This window comes from Eptatretus burgeri, chromosome 14 (assembly GCF_056783735.1).
Source record: "Eptatretus burgeri isolate ZD-2024b chromosome 14, Ebu_testis_v1, whole genome shotgun sequence".
Taxonomy (NCBI): Eukaryota; Metazoa; Chordata; class Myxini; order Myxiniformes; family Myxinidae; genus Eptatretus; species Eptatretus burgeri.
The window spans coordinates 71,905,237-71,924,889 of NC_140974.1; the positions used below are offsets into that span (position 1 = coordinate 71,905,237).

The 19,653-nt window shown below is 44.8% G+C and overlaps 1 protein-coding gene across 1 annotated transcript in view; it reads left to right on the forward strand.

Annotated features, from left to right (window-relative positions):
• The window catches only part of LOC147013582 (peptidyl-prolyl cis-trans isomerase-like), a 28,072-nt gene extending 9,109 nt beyond the window's left edge, over nt 1-18,963 (forward strand). The window contains exons 4-6 of the mRNA XM_085855511.1: nt 2,923-3,019; nt 9,977-10,052; nt 18,491-18,963. Of these exons, the coding sequence (XP_085711637.1) occupies nt 2,923-3,019; nt 9,977-10,052; nt 18,491-18,623 (306 nt within the window). The 3' untranslated portion in view covers nt 18,624-18,963. The remainder of the gene's footprint in view (nt 1-2,922; nt 3,020-9,976; nt 10,053-18,490) is intronic.
• The last annotated feature ends 690 nt before the right edge of the window (nt 18,964-19,653 follow it).

A 19,653-nucleotide genomic window follows, 5' to 3' on the forward strand; every position in this document is an offset into this window, starting at 1 on the left:
GTGGTATGGATGAAGAAAAGAAAAAGGAGGTGGTTAAGGGAAGAGATCGGAGGGTGATTCGGTGGGGGAAGTGTTGGGGAAATGTCCTCAAGGAGTACAAGGAGAGGTTGGGGGATAGGTATGAGCAACTTAGCGAAGAAGTGGAAGGTTTGGAGGAGCAGTGGAAGGAGTTGAGATTCAATGAAGAGAATTGCAGAAGTTTTGTGGAAGGATGTCAGAAAAGGGTGCTTCGTCTTGGGATAGAAACCAGGTGTGGTGGACGGAAGTGGCAGCGAAGGCAGTTGCTGAAAAGGTTTGGAAGAGGATATAGAAGATGAAGAATAGGGGGAGGCAGCCAGATGTGAAGTTTCTGCACCTGTATGGGCAGAAGAAGAAAGCAGCAAGGAGAGCTGTGTATTAAGTGAGCAATGGTATGGAAGAGGTGTTGTACAACAAGTTGAAAGAGGATGGTGGAAGGAAGATGATATATAAATTGGCTTGACACGCATGAGGATGGTAAGAACATTGGTGGGGGGGAGTATTGAAGGTGTGGGGAGGATATTTCAAAGAACTGTTGAACCAGGAAGGAAGTAATGGCAAGCTGGAGCAACTGTGTTGTGTGTCGATCGGAGTAGGAAGTGCTGACGGTGTTGAAAAGGATGAATGGAAGAGCGCCAGTCATTGTTGAGGTGTGTTCAGAGATTATATTTGCAGCGGAAGAAGTCTGAGTCAGTTAGATGAAGAAGCTGTTGAATATATTATGAGCGAAGGTTCAGTTCCGGAGGATTGACGACATGGTAAATTGTGCTGATATGGATGGGGAAGGGCTATGTTTCATGAAGTACAGGGGCATTACGCTCCCAAGTCATCTAATGAGGGTGCTTGAGAGGAGTCCAGACAGGAGGATAAGGAAGAGCGTGGAGATGGAGATCAGAGAAGAGGAGCAGCGGCTTTTTGAAAGGGTACGGGGATGACGGATATGATGTTCACCCTGAGACAGCTGGTGGAGAAGAGTTTGGAGGTGCAAGGTGTGATGGCCTTGAGATTTGTGGACTTGGAAAAAGCCCATGACACTTTCCTGAGAGATGGTGATTGCGACACTGAGATGGATGGGAGTGCTGGAAGCAGAACTTAGGTTGGTGGAAGGGTTGTACAAGGGAATGAAGGGAAGAGTTTTGGTTGGTCTTGAGATGTCTGAGGAGTTCAGCGTGAATATCGATTTGATGCAGGGAAACTCTCTCAGCCCACTCTTTCTTATCGTGAAGAAGCTGGTATATAAGCAGGAAGGTGAGTGAGCTTAAGGTGTAGTACAGGGAGGATGTTTGTGGACGATCTGGCTGTTGTGGTGGAGAGTGGGTGGGAGATGCAGGAGGTACGAAGGGAGTGGAAGGAGGCATTTGGAAAGCATGGGCTGAAGACGAGTATGGAGCAGACTGAAGTATGTGGGTCGGGCAGCCGAGAAAAGAAATTAATATCAGGTGAAAAGGGAGTTAGGTCGGCCAGGGAAATAGGTTTGTGACGACTCGTGTGGAATATTTCAATGATTATGACTTCATAGGTCACGTGGTGTGGCAGCCCTCTTGCAAAAACGGAAAACTTTGGACCTCTGTCTGAAATTGCAGACAAAATTGCAAAACAAAAGAAATTGGGAATGTATGATGATTATTTTTAATTTTTTATGATGTGATAGGTGCCTTCGTTCTGACGACATAATTGCATACGTGGAATGATATGTCTGATCCGTATTCGAATTTTTGGGGTCGTCTCAGGATAAATTTGTCCATATAAAAAAATAATTCATCGGTCACGTGGTTTCGCAGTCGTATTGTTTTTTTTGTTTTGTTTCAAACCTTCAAAAATATTCTTCTTCAAAATGGCTCAACAGATTGAGGTGAAACTTTATACGTATGACCACCTATCCATGAGGAAGAAAATGTTCACATGTATCATGTCATAGGTCATCTGGTTTGGCAGCCACATTGGATTTACCCGAAACCATATAAAAAATCTTCTCCAGAACAGCTGGACAGATTGAGGGGCAGCTTCACACATGTTCACCAAGCCTTTGGGGGTGGGGGGGGGCTGCCATGGTATTCACAAATTGATAGGTGACAGTCTGGCATCCATATTGAATTGAGCAAAAATAAAAAAATATACATTTCTCCTGAACAGCTTCATCAATCGATCGTGAAACTTCACAATTATGATCTAAATGATGTGGAATATCTTTTTCTTTTTTTTTTTTTAGATGGAAACCTGATTGGACACATGGTCTGGCAGTTGGAATTATTTTTTAAAATTTGAACTTGGGTTTTTTTTTTTTTTTTGAATAAAGCTCACTTGGCTGTGCGAAATGTGAATCCTCTCCAGGTTCCTCCTGAGACTTCATCTTTGCTTTTTTGCTTATTCGGATTCCTTCTGATGACTCCAATGCAGGACTCTCCTGATTTGGTCTTCCATTTGAACTGAATTCAATTTTAATCTTATTCCAAATTCAACTGAATAGTAATAAACATCACTGCTTGGGTTCAAGTGTCTGATCAAAGTGAGGTTGCATCAAAGCGGGACGTCTTTGTACCCAGTCATCACTGGCAGCAGTTATAAAGTGCAAGTTCGAGTTGTCTTGTTGATTACGTCACGCACCAGTACACAAACGCCACACAAAAGTCCTGGTGATGGTCAGCAATCTCCCATTGTTCTTTTTCTTGTTTGTTGTTTTGGAATCCAGCAAAGGTTGTTCTTGTCAAATGAGTTTTTTTTTAATTTTTTGTTTTTTTCCTCTAATGTGGCCTCTATTTACTGGAGTCTCTGTTTTTGACCCAAAGCTCATTCTACAGTGTTGTAAAAGTGATCCGGTGCCAGTTTGAAAGCATATTTCCGAAGTGTAAAATGAGCGTTTAGATTGTGATGTTTTGGTGCTTGTTTGTTTGTTTTTGTCCTCAGGGTGGTGACTTCACGAGGGGCAATGGCACTGGAGGGAAGTCCATCTATGGAGAAAAGTTTGCAGATGAGAATTTCACTCTTCCACATGAAGGACCAGGCAAGGCTTAAAACAGCTTATATTATGTTGTCCTTCAAAAAAATTTGTTTTGTTTTTTGAAAACTTCAATCTGATTTGGTGTTACAAAGTTGATCCTTTAAGTTCATGTCAAGTTCTGCTGAGTTTCGATTTTTTTTTTTCCCCCCAATCCTTCATTGATTAAACACAAAATACAAGAAACTTGCATCATATTATGAGCGGTGGAGGAACCTGAATCAATGCGTTGCTTGTAAAAGTTCAGGACGCTATGATAAATGGATTTCTGACAATATGAAGAGTGCAATCGAGATTGAGAAGGAAAATTCCTATAATGAGAATAATGAGGTGGAGAAACAAAGGAAAACAAATGAGGGAGGAGGATGAGAGAATCGGCTGGTTTGCCAAACTCTCCATTGACATCGCAGTATCATTCCTCACTCGTTTACCATCAGTGATTACTCCATCAATTGGTTCCACACTGAACCTCTCGAATAGTTGTAAACTTTTGAGATTGTGTTTGACGACCCAAAAACGAGCCTGCATTGCAGTGTTGCTTGCAAAAAAAAAAGTTTTAAAGATTTTATTTTATTATAATTTTTTTCATTGGAACAAAAAATTCACAGAGCCTTTTTTGCATTCTGACAATCAGGTAGTGGACATAAAAATGGAAACACCTGGGTAAATGAGGGACACCATGTATATTTAAAGCAACGGCTTCCACACACACGTGTTAATTCAGCGAATAACATCTCAGCTTGCTTCGGTCATATCTTAAAAAATACTGCACAGGCCTGGTTGCCGATAATTATCGCTCGCATGGCTGCAAAGGGAGATGAGCATGACTGGATGCGAGGAAACTGTGGCGACTGATTGATTTGAACCACTGAGCCCAGCAGGGTTTTCACTCTGGTTGCATGTTGCCTTACCGTTGGCACGGCAACCCTAATTAGGGGTCACATCCTCAACAGCCACCCATCCATTCATTATGTGCAGCCAAGCCAGCCGTGGATGGCTGTTGGATAATCAGTGGGGGCAAAACTTCCCATCAAACTTAACTTCCACATGATGTCGGATGAATCGAGGAAAGAACAAAAACGAGTACGTCGGAAATGTTCAACAGTTTAACAAGCACAACAATATTTATTCAATAGGCAATGGCAGGTATTAGTGACAGCAATCATGAGCATGTATTTCCAATCGGTGGACAGGAATCCTAATAAAAAGGCACAAGAGAACAGTAATTAACGCTTACGATCTCGTCAATACACAGAACATTGCATCCAATCAATCATTCCAGGGAAACAGAAAAAAGTAGATCGAGTACGGAGCATGAGTGGTTCCTGCCTCACCTTGCACAAATTTGTGACACCCCTTGCCGCATCCAGACTCGTGCAGAGTGCAAGCTCCCCCTTGGTGGCTCTCGTGGTCCGTGAATGCAGGCTTGGTCAAAAGACTCGTGATAAGGATAGCTTGATGGACGAGAGCGAGACTAATCAAATTTCCAGCATACGAGACTCGTGGAGACCACTCCTGGTAAATGAGTGGAGATGCAAGAGTATCACACACTTCCTTCTGAGGTTTCAACATCCACTATGCACGGAGGTTAAACTGATCTGCCCTGTTACAATGGCTGAGAGAGGGTGTGATTGTTGTCTTTGTTGAAGGCGTAATGACGTCACCTGCAGCATTAATGATCCTTTCGCTCTAATGATAGAGCTTTGTTGTGGTTTTGAATGTGAGTTTTACAGGGAATGGAAAGAGGTCAATTTCATTCCACTGTGTGAAACCACCTGATTTAAGAATCTTTTGAACGAGTTCGTCGGTAATTTGGGTCCATTGTATTGAAGTAATGGGGATAATTACCTCCGCCACCAAAAGTGAAGGAGGTTGTTTTTGCCCCTTTCTGTCTGTGTATGTACATGATATCCCAAGAAGTTGTGGATGGATCCGGATGAAATTTTGTGGACAGGTTGGGTGTGTGACGAGGACGAACGGATTCGATTTTCGTGAAGATTTGAATCTGGATATGGACATGCGAATTATTTAATTTTCCAAAGTGATTCTTCACCATTGAGAGATGGGGCCAAAAACTATATCGTGTTACGAATCTGGCAGCCATGTGCACACAACAGCCAGGTCCTATAGATCAGTTATATCAGCAAGAACGTGTTTCTCGTTAGGGTCCCGTCCCGAGTCGAGTTGGAATTAAATGTTCATGCGCTGCGGAGTTATTTTGATAGTCAGGGTTTTCTTTTACATCACTTGCAACAACGCCCACCTTCGCTTTCACAATAACAACACTCTGCTCAGCATTCTTCGCTCGCCACCGAGCGCGTGCATGGGTGGAGTTTAACATGAGCATGGCGTCCCTCTTTGGCCAATCGGCAAGGAGCGGGCATCTCACACGCCCCATCTCCCACTCAGCACCATCGCCATTATGCACCTGGCAGGCGGTGAGGAGGTAGGCGGAGCTACAAACTCCTCCGATCGGGACTCCACCCAGAAGGGTGGGAGTTTCTCCACCTACCGTGGGCCCGTCCAATGGAAGAAGGCCAGGGAATCGTGCGATGGGTCCGACCAATCAGGAGGCAAGTGGCCAGGAGAAGAGGCTCCTCCCTCCTGAAGAGGAGAGTGTGGTTGTCAGGACGAGCGTCGAGAGTTTGCGTCCTGGGTGTCAAAAAGCAGGCGGAATGTCTGGGTTTGCGGCGGAATGCATCCCGCGCTTCGGAGGTGTCTCGTCTGGCGCATTACAGCGAGCGGTTGATTTTCATCAAGGGAGATAACCTCGTCTCACCTCCTCTGGAATCGGCTGCCCTGGTCCGTCCTTTGGCGACAGGAGCCAAAGTAAGAGGTGGACGACCAGCTGCGCGCTCGTGGCCAGGTAGCCAGCCGTCCTGACTCCCAACCAAACTATCCTCCTCTGCTGGCGAGCCGAATAAAGACCCGGTGGGTCCATTTTAGTTTTTTGGATGTGCGGGCCTGTCTTGTCCAAGTGGAACTGTTAAGTGTTTTTGTTCTACATTATTCACATTGCTTAGTCGTGCTAACTCTGCCCTTACGTGCTCCCCTCATTCCCCTGATTATTGTTAATAAATTCCCCTCTTGTTGAATGTCCCAGCTCGTCCTTGTCCTTTCTGCCATTGGTTTGCAGCGCTGCAAACGGAAATGAGGAAGGCCGTTGCCGTAGTTGTACATTTGGACCGACGGGCCTCGGTAACCATCCGCTCGGGTTACGCATGGATCGAGCACGGTAACGGCTCGTTCCGCTCGAGGCCTGCCGAGGGTGTGAATTCTCCGGTAGCTTTGCCGCGTGGATACTTAGCTATATTGAAGTTGGCAATTAACCCTACTCCACGCAGTCGAATTATTGGCGATTCATGGTCCTGTAAGGGACCCGTACTTTCGGATTAGTCTGAAAGGTACAACCTACATTCCGGGTGTTCGGTGGAGCCAACTCTACTGCTTCATCTGGCGGTCATGCTCGCTACCGAGACCCGGCCCCACAACAATAATACTGTATCGCAGGGGTCGGGAACGTTTTTGACTCGGAGAGCCATGAAAGCAAAATATTTGGATATCTATTTCAGTGAGAGCCATATAATATATTTTAAGACTGATATGAATTCAACTAAATGTGAGTATAATAAGCCTCTGAATTTATTCTTTTAAATAATGTTGTTATAATACGCACCATTAATGGGACTTCTGGTGCTGCATGGATTCGCTGATGGCTTTGTAGTCTGGTTGGTACTTGGTGAGGTTAAGCTTCATGCAAGTGTTGAGGCTTTCATCCGTTAGACGTGATCGTAGGTTGGACTTGATGTTTTTAAGATGTGAGAATGACTGGTCACATGCATACGTAGATCCAAACAAGGTCAATACAGCAATACTCGACGCTGCAGTGTGTGGTATGTGACAGGAAGCGCATTCCAAGTTTTGATAATCAGCTGGTCTTCGGGTTGAAGTTTTTCCATTTCTGTCCACATGTGCTTGCTCGCCAACTCCGCTTTCTGTCGTGCGATTCTTTCCAAATCTTCATTCAGTGACTTGAACTTATTCACCCACATGTCTGAGGCCTTCAGGTCAGCCACTTCTGCTTCAAAATCTCTGACGGAGACACCAGGAATGTAACTCAGGTCGGCTGTGTTCAGTGAACACTCGTTTGGATGGGTGATGAACTTAAAAAGACGAGTGTGCTCACGAAATTCTCCAAAGCGTGCTTTGAATGACTGTATGAGACTGGATGTGAAGCCAGCTAACTGGTGGAGATCAAAGTTTTGAGTGGGCTCACTTGCTGTGCATGCATCTTTATATTGTCTGTTTTTCAAAATGTAGTAAACGACCTGTTTCAAGATCTATGATGAAGAGCTGCAAAACGGCTAAGCACCTTCCCTCTTGACAACCAACACACATTGCTGTGCAAAAGCAGACCGTGATAGTTATTTCCAACTTCATCCAGCATTGTTTTAAACTGGCGACCATTTAAGGCTCGGGCAACAATAAAGTTGATCACACGAATGACCAGCGATGTCACTTCGCCAAGCTGCCCATCACACATCTGAGCACAAAGTGTCTCCTAGTGTGGAATGCAATGGAAACTTAGAATGGGTCTATTTTCATGTTCACGGAGAAGCGCCACAATTCCTTTGTTTTTCCCCACCATACACGGAGCACCATCAGTACACACTGAGATAAGTTTATCCATCGGTAAATTTTTTTCTTGAGCGAACTCCATGAAAGACTTGAATAAATACTCACCTCTTGTGGACCCTTTTATTGGCAGAACAGCAAGACTTTCTTCGCGCAGTGTATCACCAGCAGCATATCTTGCAATCACACTGAACTGCGACAAATTGCTTACGTCTGTTGACTCATCCAAAGCCAGGGAAAAGAACGGCGCTGTATTTTTGTCCTTCACTTGCGTTTCCTCCACTTGGTTTGCCATCATGATGGTACGATCATGAACAGTTCTTGCCGACAGAGGCATGTCTTGTGTCCGTTTGATTATCTTGTCTTTGTTCGGAAGATCATTAAAAAGTTCATTGGCTACATCCATCATGAACGTTTTAGCATACTCGCCATCTGTGAATGGTTTTCCGTTCCTCACTATTGCTAAAGATCCAGCAAAGCTCGCGGAATTATAGTCACCTTGCCGGGTCCATACGCGGAGTTGCTGCTGGCTGGCTTGCACCCTGCTCACTCGCTCTTGGCACGCTTTCTTTCTGCTGTCTCCCGCAGGGTATTTTGATGCAAAGGTAGCATGGCGTTTGTCGAAGTGCCGCTTTATATTCGACCGTTTCATCGATGCGATTTTGTCATTGCAAATTAGACACACCACAGAACCTGCTCTCTCCACAAAGGCGAATTCTTCGGCCCATTTGTCCTGCAATGTACGATACTCCATCTTTTTTTTTTTTCTTTTCGCCATCTTCTTCATCGAACGGTGAGCTTTGAGCAAATGAGAGGGAGATGTTGATCCAACTGAGGCTTGGAAAATAGTGAGTCTGGCTAGCCTGCGCACGGGCTTATATACTCGAGAGGTGCGGCGCGGCCGGCCGACTCTGGGATGCTGTCGCCTCAGCGGTGGCGCGTGATTGGTCGAGATGAATTCCGCGACGCGTCTCGGCGGCGGCACGTCATTGGAGGAACCGAAATCACCAGTCACCTCGGCTGCATGACTGGACGAAACAAAAACCGCTTCAGCCAATTCGGAGGCGTTTTTTCTTATCTCCTTCTGCCAAGTTCAGTCCTGCACGTGAATGAAGCAAGACACCATTCAAACTATAGGTAAAGCTTCCGCGAGAAATATTGGGCATTCAAAGTTTCAAACTCCAATTTTATCTACGAGCCAGATGCTATCATCAAAAGAGCCACACCTGGCTCGTGAGCCACACTCCCGACCCCTGCTGTATAGCATATTTCAAAAATACATTGGGCCCAATATGTTCTCGTGGATCTCGTGGATCGTGGATCATGGTGGAGGAATGCTCTCCACCTCGTGCCCTTCGAGTTTGTTCAGTATTGATTTAAGAGATTACTTATTTAGGGGAAAGTTAACATTGACTTGTGCATAATTATCCTCGCCAAAAGATTCGGAGAGGGTGTTGCATTTGGATCCATTTGTTTGTTACTTGCAAAATCAAAGATTTTTCAAGTATATTTGTCAGTCGATTTTGTTTGTTTGTCTGTCTGTCTATCGCCTACAGGTCACAATTTTTAAACCGATCTTTACGAAACTTCACCACATGGGAGTTTGTCATAAGCAAGAAGCCTCTTGAAGTCAAAAGGTCAACATCGGCCAAAGGTCAACAAATTTGTCTAATTTTGAAAATCCTCAATTTTCATCCAAGTGACTTCAAATTTGAACGGGATTTATATTTCAAATTCCGAGGCTGTCCACAAAATTTCATTCGAATCCATTCGCAACTTTTTAAGATATCCTGAACATAAACGAACAGACAGAGAGAAAGGGGTGAAAACATAACCTCCTTCACCTTTGGTGGTGGAGGTAATAACAGTTTCTCCATTTGTGAAGCATTATTCCAAAGAGTTTCTGCTGTCAGAGAATAAATGGTACTGTTGAAAAGGTGCTAATTGATTTAGTTTGAAAAAATATTTGTTCCTTTAAAATCTAAATGCAAACTTGCCTGTTTTGAAAGCCCGTTTTTCTGGGATTGAAGAAGCGAGACCTCGAGCTTTAATGTCGTAGTTCCAGCGGCAACATTTGTTATTGTATCACAGCAGGAACCATTTTCCAGGACACAGGAAGAGTAAACAAACAACAATAACCACAACTATGACAACAAGTGATTTCAGAGATTATTTTTCTTGTGTTTTACTTCACTCTGTCCCCATTGACACTCAGACAGACATGTAATGTTTGAAGTACAACATCCTAGCTTGTGGTAAAACCCATCGGTGAAGTGATGGCCGATGTGCCTCTTGTCAGTGATTTATTTATTTGTTTATTTATTGCAGGAACCCTTTCAATGGCGAATTCTGGGCCAAACACTAATGGCTCTCAGTTCTTCATCTGTCTGAAAAAAACGAGTTGGTAAGTTGCAGCTTTTGTTGCATTATGGGTTTTCATTTGGAGCAAACGTGATGGGATTCATCATTTGGTGTTTTGGTGTCTTCCGAATAAAGCACCTTGTTGACTGGTCTTGCAAACTTTTTACCGATTGTCTTCGGCAGTACTGTATATGGTGGAGTGCGATGTTAACACTTGCTTGTATATGATTCAATACACAATGAATTGCTCGTTATCGGATGAGCTTGTGGTCCAGACTGATGATGCCTGCAATTCGGATGTGGACCGCGGTCTGCCTTTTGAGGACCCTTGCCACTCTAATTATGCATTTATCTCAGATGCAACAATGACTGAATAAGCCTTTCTTACCTGAAAATTCTGCTTTGGGTGAGCAAAGAGGCTCCTTGTTATCCAATACACACCATGCACTCTGTCAACAATTGTGGCAGGAATTGCAGAAACAAACTCGCCATTTAAAACTTACCCTTGAAAGATCCCGGCATGAGAAAATTCCGTGAAATTATTCACCCAGGAACGTTCCTGAGTTCAGCAAAATCCGTTGAGGAAAAAGTAGGGGGTATGGGGGGGGGGGGGTTAAGTCAATTGTTGAGTGATTTCACGCCGACGACTATCTTTATAAAAAAAGTATTCCGAGGTCCCTAATACAGATTCCCGGCACTCTGCACTGACGTCATTGTTGTGGTGTCCGAGGCGCAGCGGAACATGGAGAGCGAGAGCGTAGCAGTAACTCCGCTTTATTGCCCTTCCGGATGTACATTACCGCCACCCCGAGCGGCCGAGTCGTGATACAGGAAAACCCAATCACGTGATACAGCACAATTGCCAGATTCATTAATGTAACATTCGGACCACCTCACCGTATTACTCCTGAAACTGTCACAGCAGCATTGATTGAGCTTGAGGCGTGGTGTTCCGAGTGTGCGAGGCCAAGGTCGCTTCTAAAACATGGCCGCATTCAGTAGCCGCAGGCTGTCCCGGGATTGTGATGCTTGTTTGGCTGCACTAATTGCCAAGACTTGCAAGAATTCCTGGAAGTGGGAATGGCTGGAGCGCATATGCCATGCAGTACGGTGGCTTGTGGGGCTTTCATTCAAAAGATAGCCCAGCCAGGAAAGGCTGTATGCACATGGTGCTCAAAGGAGATTGTTTATGGAGGACGTGGGTACAAGTCATTGGAATCCCATGCGGAGAGGAAGAAGCGTCGTGATATTCAGAGAATCCGGGCATCCAATTAGTCTTCCTGGTAAATATAGCCTTGGGCTTTATACATGCACACAGTAGACATCTATGCTGTCAATGTAGTGTAGTGTAGTGTGGTGCACTTTCACTACAGTAATAAATTATGTGAATTGGCAAGCAAGCCACAACTCAGAATTGGGTCAATCTTGTTTACCACCAATTGCACCTGGCAATGACTAATCGTCTGAGGCTTAGTGTAATCACTGTACCAGTCACTGTATTCACTTTCTGAAGCATGTATTATAAATGGTGATTGGCTTTTCTTTTTTTACTCTGCATTGGCTTTGGGTTTTGCTTTTTCTCCAGGTGTTTCCTCACCTTCTGGTACCTCTTGCACTGCTGTTTCTACTGCTCCCATCCCCTGTACACCGATGACTGCTGTACCAATAGGTGACAGAGGATATCCAATGCTCAAGCCATGGTCCTTGCCTTCCTCGCACAGCATTCCCTACCATTCAGCCTTGACCCTGAACTGATAAGCCTGGCCAAAGCACTTAACCTGGGTGCAAAGGCCCTTGGTCAGCTCACAATGGACAGGACATCTGCTTCCTACAAGCTAAGGTTTGGACGAGGACATACCGTACATCACCAGTTGATATCGGCACTGCAGATGGAATACTTCTCTCTGAACATTGAGTCAACAAGCACAAACCATTAGAGGGTCTTTTGTGTCCTTGCCAGTTACTACAGCCTACTGCATAAGCAGGTCATAGTGCAGCATCTGGAGTCCCTTGTTGTGATCAAAGTGGACAGTGCCTCATTGCATCAGGAACTGGTTGACTTGTTGAAGTATGAGCTACCGTGGAAGAACTGCATATCCATCCTCATGGACTCGTGCTCAGTCATGCTGGGATCCAAGTCAGGAGTCGAAGTTCGCATCAGGGAAAACAATGCCCCACACATGTTGGACAGAGATGGGGACTCCTGTCACCATGCTCACAATGCGTCCAAGAAGCTGAGCGACCCATTCGACAACTTTGCAGAGCGCATGCTCTCTGACATCTACAATGACTTCAAGTGGTCACCTGACTTAAAGCAGTTCTTGCAGGAAATCTGTGGGCCGATTGGTGTCAGGTATACCATGCCAGAGCGGTATCTCAGTCACAGGTGGCTATCTGTGTATGATGTCAGTGTTGATACTCTGCGGCTGTGGGATGCCTTTGTTGTCTTCTACTTTGGCTTCTTCTCTCAAGCTGATCGCACACACTACTTGTCACGGGTTGTGGAGGTCTACCATCGCAGGCACGTAGACACAAAAGCCAAGGAGAGAATACGTCAGATCCATGATGTTCTGAAGAAGAAGAACATGACCAAAGATGGCAAGGCACGAAAGGAGCGTATACTGCAGCGAGTCTTCCACAAGAAGAAATTGAGACTGATATTGATGTTCTATACATCAGTGTTCCCGCTGCTGAAGAAATACGTCCTCCTGTTTGAGATGAAGGCCCCACTGATCCACAAGCTCAATGACCAGCAGGTGGACCTTGTCCGAGAGTTCATGGCCTGCTTTGTCAAACCTGAGAAGCTGCCATCCTCAGGCAAGAGACTTCAGACCCTCGACCTGGATGAGAAAGCTAACCTGCTGCAAGTGAAGAAGATGTTTCTTGGAGTTGGTGCGTCTGAGATTGTCAACACTGCCCGGAGTGGAGATGGAGAAGTGCATGACTTCTTGCAGAGTGTGGAGAAGGCCGATGTGGCATGTGGAAAGTACCTTCAGAAGAAAATGCCCCTGCATAATGCTGTCCTCAGCAATTGATCCACTCAGCAGAGGGCACACTGTCAGCCAGGAGCAGCTCCTGAAGTTGCCACACCTGGTGACAAATGTCCTTGCACCAGAGGAATGTGATGCCTTTGAACTGGAGGTTCGGAGTTTCCAGATCGACTCTTGCCTGCCACCAGCTCAGGAAGATGAGTCTGCTCGCATCGACGACTGGTGGACCAAGGTCTTTGAAGGTGGAAAGTACCCCCTTCTCTCAAGAATGGTGAAAGCTCTGCTGTCCTGCTTCCATGGGCCACAAGTTGAGAGTGCCTACAATATCATGGGAGATGTCTTGGATGTCAGATCACACCGACTAAACATGGAGAGCTACAGCGCGGTGATGGGTGTCAAGTACAATCTTCGATCATCAGGAAAAACTGCAGTGGAGTACTACAGTAGGACTGACAAACTGCGCAGTCCCATTGACCTCGACCTGTGCAAGAACATGATGGGAGCCGACAAAACCTACAAGGCAGAACTGGCAGACAGGAGGGAGAAAGAAGAAGAAAGAAATCGAGAAGTGGGTGCAGCTGCTCTCAGTAAGTTGACCAAGCGCAAGACCAAAGAACTGACTGAGAAGGCTGCAAAGAAGGCAAGACTTTCCCACCAACGTGCAAGCAAGAAAAAGCACAACCTGAACCAAAAGTCAAAGAAGTGAACAATGTTCAGTGGTTAGGCGCCTGTCGACATTATCGACTCAATAACTCAACAACTGGTGGATGCAACAGTGTCACCAATTGTGAACTTGTTATGCAAACTTTTTATGGAACTTGGTATCAATTATTGTCCACTTATTATGCAAACTTATTATTCAACTTGGTATCAATTATTGTCCACTTATTATGCAAACTTATTATGCAACTTGGTATCAATTATTGTCAACTTTGTTTAATTTGCTAGAAAGACAATGAAAGAATATTATCCTAAAGATGGATTCATGATTTGTACAATGAATTTTGACAACAATTTACATTACAACATTGATAATTTGCAAGATGAATTTCATATCTTCATTGATTGTCTTCAGTGCTTTTACCCTGTTAACAAGAACAACACTAAACACGATCCTCTTAAAAGGGACCAGGAAATGCAGAAGAATGCAGGTGAGAACACCTGGAACCTTTAGCGTTCGGGGGCCGAGGCGACCCCCGAACCCCAGCCCACAATTTTTCCACCTCGGCCCATCGTTTTTTTTTTTTTTCAGCTAATTTTTTTAGACTCACTCTCATGCCTGAAGATCCTGTCATGGCGGGGTAAAAAAGGGACCAATGTAGTGTAAGACGAGAACGAGCTGAGCTGATCTTGAGGACGGATTCGGACGAAACTTGGTGGACAGGTTGGGTTGAAATTTAGCTCTGCTTTAGAGATTCTTGAGGTTATGATATCGCCGAAAATTAAATAAATCCACAAATGCTGGCATCTGGCTTTTGCAAGTATCGCAATGTATCCAGCAATTCGTCGGTATGATATGGTGAGGAAAGTGGGGGGAACTATCGTTAAGAAATCATTGCAGTCTGTTCCAAGCATTGTTGAGCAGGCCAAAAAGGGTGAATTAAAAACCCCATTGAGGGAGAACGAGGTGTCTGAGGATGCGCATGATAAAGCCATTCATTAAATTAGGACGTTAATTATCTTCAAAAAGGGTGTTTAAATTTACCGAAACACCCAATTTTTAACTCGTGTACTTTTTTGTTGGAGTTGTCTGTGTGCATGCAATGTTTGGTGCTGCTCGGTTTCATGGTTTTTCGAGTTATGGAGGAGACGGACGGACGCACACTCACATTTGTTAGTGTCTGATGTGAAGATCCGATTAGATTATGGTGTCAAAGATCAGAGGTTCCCGTCAGGTAAAAATTGTTACCTTGCTAACTTGTGACTCAGTGATGGGATTTTGACCAAACTTGGTATGCTCCTGTACATATTTTTATGTACATTTTTACAGCTGTGGAAATTCGCAATACACCGTAAAGGGTCCTTAGATCAGATATATCAATAAGTTCATGTGTAGTTAGTCCACACCTGTTGTTTAGGGGGAATATGTGTGATTCATCCGGGCTGCGACGCTTTGTTAGCCATTTTTCTTTCTCTCTCGTTATTTGGACCATTAAGCCGCCAACAACTCAAACACCACCACCTTCGCCTCTTTACCTCCACAACTCCATCCCGCAAACATCGCTTCACTGCCATTCCCAAACGACGCCCGCCAACCACCAAACCACCACAGCAAACCCCCCCACCACCTTCGCCTTTCTCCTTCCACAACCATCAACCACACCACCAGTCAACACCGAACGTCGTGCTGTCCAGGGCCCATTCAGTGATTCTTGCCGAACGCAGCAAGCCACGGGTGCACATGAATGCGTTCCTTTTTGGAGAGGAGAAGCGGATCAGGAAGGCTTCACGCCCCTTTTCTTCCATCCAATGACTGAGCATCGGGTGGCATGGCCCCGCCTCCGAACCCGCTGTGAATGTGTTCCTTTTCGGAGAGGAAATCTGATCAGGGGAGGCTCACTCACCTTTTTTTCCATCCAATGGGCGAGCGTCGGGTGGCGTGGCCCCACCTCCAAGCACGTTTTGATCCGCCAATCTGCATACAAGCTCCTCCCCTGGTCAAGACGCGAGCACAACGCAGCTCAGGGGGGCAGAAAGGGGTGCATAAAGTGGCGCTAGTCGGAAGTCGTGGAGTCTGAAGTTGTCGTTGCGGGGATCGGACAGCGAAGGGGACGGAGCTCGGAGTTAAGGTCGAGGGACGAGTCGCGGCGATGAGCAGGGATGCAGAAGAGGAGTCGGGCGAGTTCGCCGGAGTCGGTGCGGTCCCGAGACCGAGCGGGACGGAGCGTCCGCCATTCCCCTCTCCTGACCCCGAGCATCAATAATTCCCCCCCCCCATCTGCGCTGAGATAGCGCCGGTTACCCCGTCCGTTCCCCAAGCCAACCGTGGTGTTGACCGACCAACACGTGCCTGCGCAACGCACGCCTGGAGGAGCTCACCGACCATACAAGGGGAACGGAGTCAAGCGCGATACGCGGACATTGCGGCTAGCCCGCCATCGCGCCACGAGGGCGCGGGTTAGACCCCTTCGGTCTCGTGGACCTGGCCCATCACCCAGGTCCCACGTTCATTTTGTCCACGGACCTGTCTGCCTCCTTGCCTGTGAGAGTGGCTTGTATTTTCTTTGCTTTTGGTGTAAATGTGTGTGTGTGTGTGTGTGTGGCGCCAGTCCACTAAGTAAACCCATATAAGTGCTTGTACATTGCTCGATTCGGTTTTAACTCTGCGTATTGTTCTTGCTTTGACTCTTATATGTGCATTACTGTATGGCTGTGAATACGTGCTTGTCTGAGTGTGAATAAAAGTGCTTGTCAAATTGTTTCCCGTTTCGTTGCGTCCTTTCCTTCGGTTGAAAGTTCCATCTTGTATCACGTAAGGGATTGGTAGTAGGTGTAGACACCCAATAAATAATCTGAACCGTCGACGATAACTCTGCTCCATTTTCCCTGCAGCACGGAACGAGCCGCTTCAGCGGTTCGTGTCCAGAGTCCACCTGCGGCGTGGTACAGCTCCTCGGTACGCTACCCGCGCACGTACTTAGGTATATCGACATTCAGCGATTCACCCTATTTCGCGCGGGTAGAATGTGGACTGGATTGTGGTGAGGTTAAACCCCCACCCGTGACTGGCTCCTGGTGGTAGTTCCAGGAGGTTCACGACTAAATTGGCCGTTCCGGTGGGCGACGCGTCGCAATTCTAGTTACGTGGCCGATCGCACGCCGGGCGGGTGAAATTCGTAACTACAAATATATATAATATGTTACAATGCAAAGATGAACTGATTATATTTCGGCATCAAGAAGTCATCTCAGGTAAAAATGTGATACTTGAAAATGGCTTAAGGAATTTCAATCAAACTTGGCAAAACTATGTATAAAGATGTAATAATGTGGGCGGAAGCATGTCGGTTGATTTTGCGACCCTCAAAAAGTACCGTTATCGTTTATATTGGCAAGCGTTGTCTCGGAAAATATTGTATCCAGAAAGAGCATCTTGGTGTTTACCTTTTGCAGGAGTCGTAACTGGTTTCGCATCATCTCTTTGGCATAAAACGCGAATTCCAATCTTAAACCTTAAAAAAAGAAAGAAGTAAAGTCATCACCTTTATATTTGTGGGGGGGGGGGGGGGGGAATAAACGAAACAAATAGCCAATTTGAAAGTTTTATTTAATAGGGTTTGTATTCGTGGATTTTCTTGGTTATATGAGTGTTCGTTGATGGCCGAAAATACCAAACATCGAGCATTTATTCTTTGGATGTACGATATATATGGTGTTTACTTAAAACACATTTACTTTGATTCATCAAGCATGGGTATGATGAATAACAGTCTATTTTATATTGAATCCTTTGTCAATATTATTGGAAAGTACTCAAACTGTACCACTTGACACCACACATCGTGTTCTAGCAGCCATTTTGAAAATGTACAATTTGGAAAATAATCTTTATTTCTTATTGAAATATTGAAAATATTGAAACTGTTGAAAACATATTTTAAAATATATTATATTACTAACCCTGAAAGTTTGATGTTTTTGTCCAGTAACACCTGTGTTGTTGAGGAACCCCCCACTATGTTTTGGGACAGAAAAATGTACGTAAAATTGGAATAATTAGAAGGGCACTCTGTTGAGTACATACCTCCGCCACGTAATGCCTGATCCATGAGAACATATCACGCACAATACATTTTTGAGATATCGTTCTTCATATCGTTTTAGTCCGAATCTCTCGATGGTGAAGAATCACTTGAAAAATTCTGGTCGTCGGATCCGGATCTTCACTTGAATATAATCAGTTCGTCCTTGTCACACACCCAACCTGTCCACCAAATTTCATCCGGATCCTTCCACAACTTTTGGCGATATCCTGTCCACGAACAGACAGACAGACAGACTGGTGAAAACATAATTTCCTTCACTTTCAGTGGTGGAGGTGGTGATAAAACGGGAAAACACGTCACTGGTGGGGAACTGAATGTAGACGAACTGCATGTTGTAAAAACCGTACCATACTTCAACACCCAATGACATCACGAGAGAGAAAAATTGGTTTCCCAGCTAACTTTTGTTCCAAACAAGAATGGTGGTATTCATTGTGGTGGTGGTGGTAACATTGTTGAACATTTTTCACGAAATATTAATTTGCTCTCTTCTCCCTGGTTATTTTTTCTTTATTGTTTTTTTTTTTTTTTTTTTTTCATTGTCGATGTGAAATTAGCATCTATTTATATCGTTTTTTTTTTTTTTTTTTTTTCAAAATTGTGTCGGTTTTTCATTGTTTATCAACGTAATGGCATTGTTGTTATGTTGAAAAGTGTTGAGATTGTGTTTGAGCTTTTGCGTTTTTACCACTGACCAGTCTCCTGTCCCTTGATTTTTGTTTCAGGTTGGATAAAAAGCACGTTGTCTTTGGAAAGGTTGTTGAAGGCTTGGATGTCGTCAAAAAAATGGAAACCTATGGGGACTCCAGCGGCAAGACCAAAAGTAAAATTGTTATTACCGACTGTGACAAACTGTGAGGTTATCTCTGATTGCTTCGTTGGATGTTATTGCACACATTTAACCCCCTTGGCTGTGTGGCTGACACACTCCTATTCTGCATTTGAATCGAGTTGAGTTTTCATCATGAATTATCCATTGTACTTGCTTCTCCTTCAACATTCCCTTTTGTACCCCCACAATCTCTGTGTAACGTTGATTGGACATTTTTCACTTCGTGTTCTTCCTCCAACCCTTTCTTTGGGATCATTTTAGTCAAACTTATCTTCCATTATTAATCTGCATATTTTCAACTCCCTCGTAACATTTGATTTTGCTTTGGTGGCTTAATTTGTCACCGAATAAACATTGCGCAACCGATTTTGTTTGGATCTTTATTTCTTGTGATGAAATATGCTTCTCCTGAAGGGTGACGGATGGAAGCAGTTTCACAAAAGTTTATTTTTTTCCACAATGTTCATTTGAAGAAACTGCTGGATTCCAGGTCGACAGCTGTAATAGGACAGGTGACTTTAAGAGGTATCGTCGCCTCAAACGGTCCTTTTTAACACAGACTGAGCTGGGGTGCAGCTTCCCTCCGAGTGGCTGAAACGGTATTGCATATTGCAGTACTATGTTCAGAATTATTTATTATGATTCCCCAAGATTCATTCGAACAAAGCCGAACCTCGCAGGTAGAATGCACAGGAGGCAAAAATGTGGAAAATGCTGCTTCTTGGTAGAGCGAATACCTCCACCTGACTAAACGGCTTCCACATTGTATTCCACTGATAGGCCAGATCTGCATCCATTCCTTCAGCAAAATCTAATCGGTTTGTTCTTGTCACCTTCCCAACTCATCCAGCTAGTTTTTTCACAAAGCGTTCACAACGTTTTGAAATATTGTGCTATGCAGCACACATCATTTTTGACCCCATCTCAATTGTGAAGAACAAGCTGAAGTACCCGGCGTTGCCCGGGGAAATTCAATGAAATGTGTATTTAAATATCTCCTGCACAAAGATTGCAAAACGCAACTCGATCACTCGTGAAAAACAACAACCCAGGCAG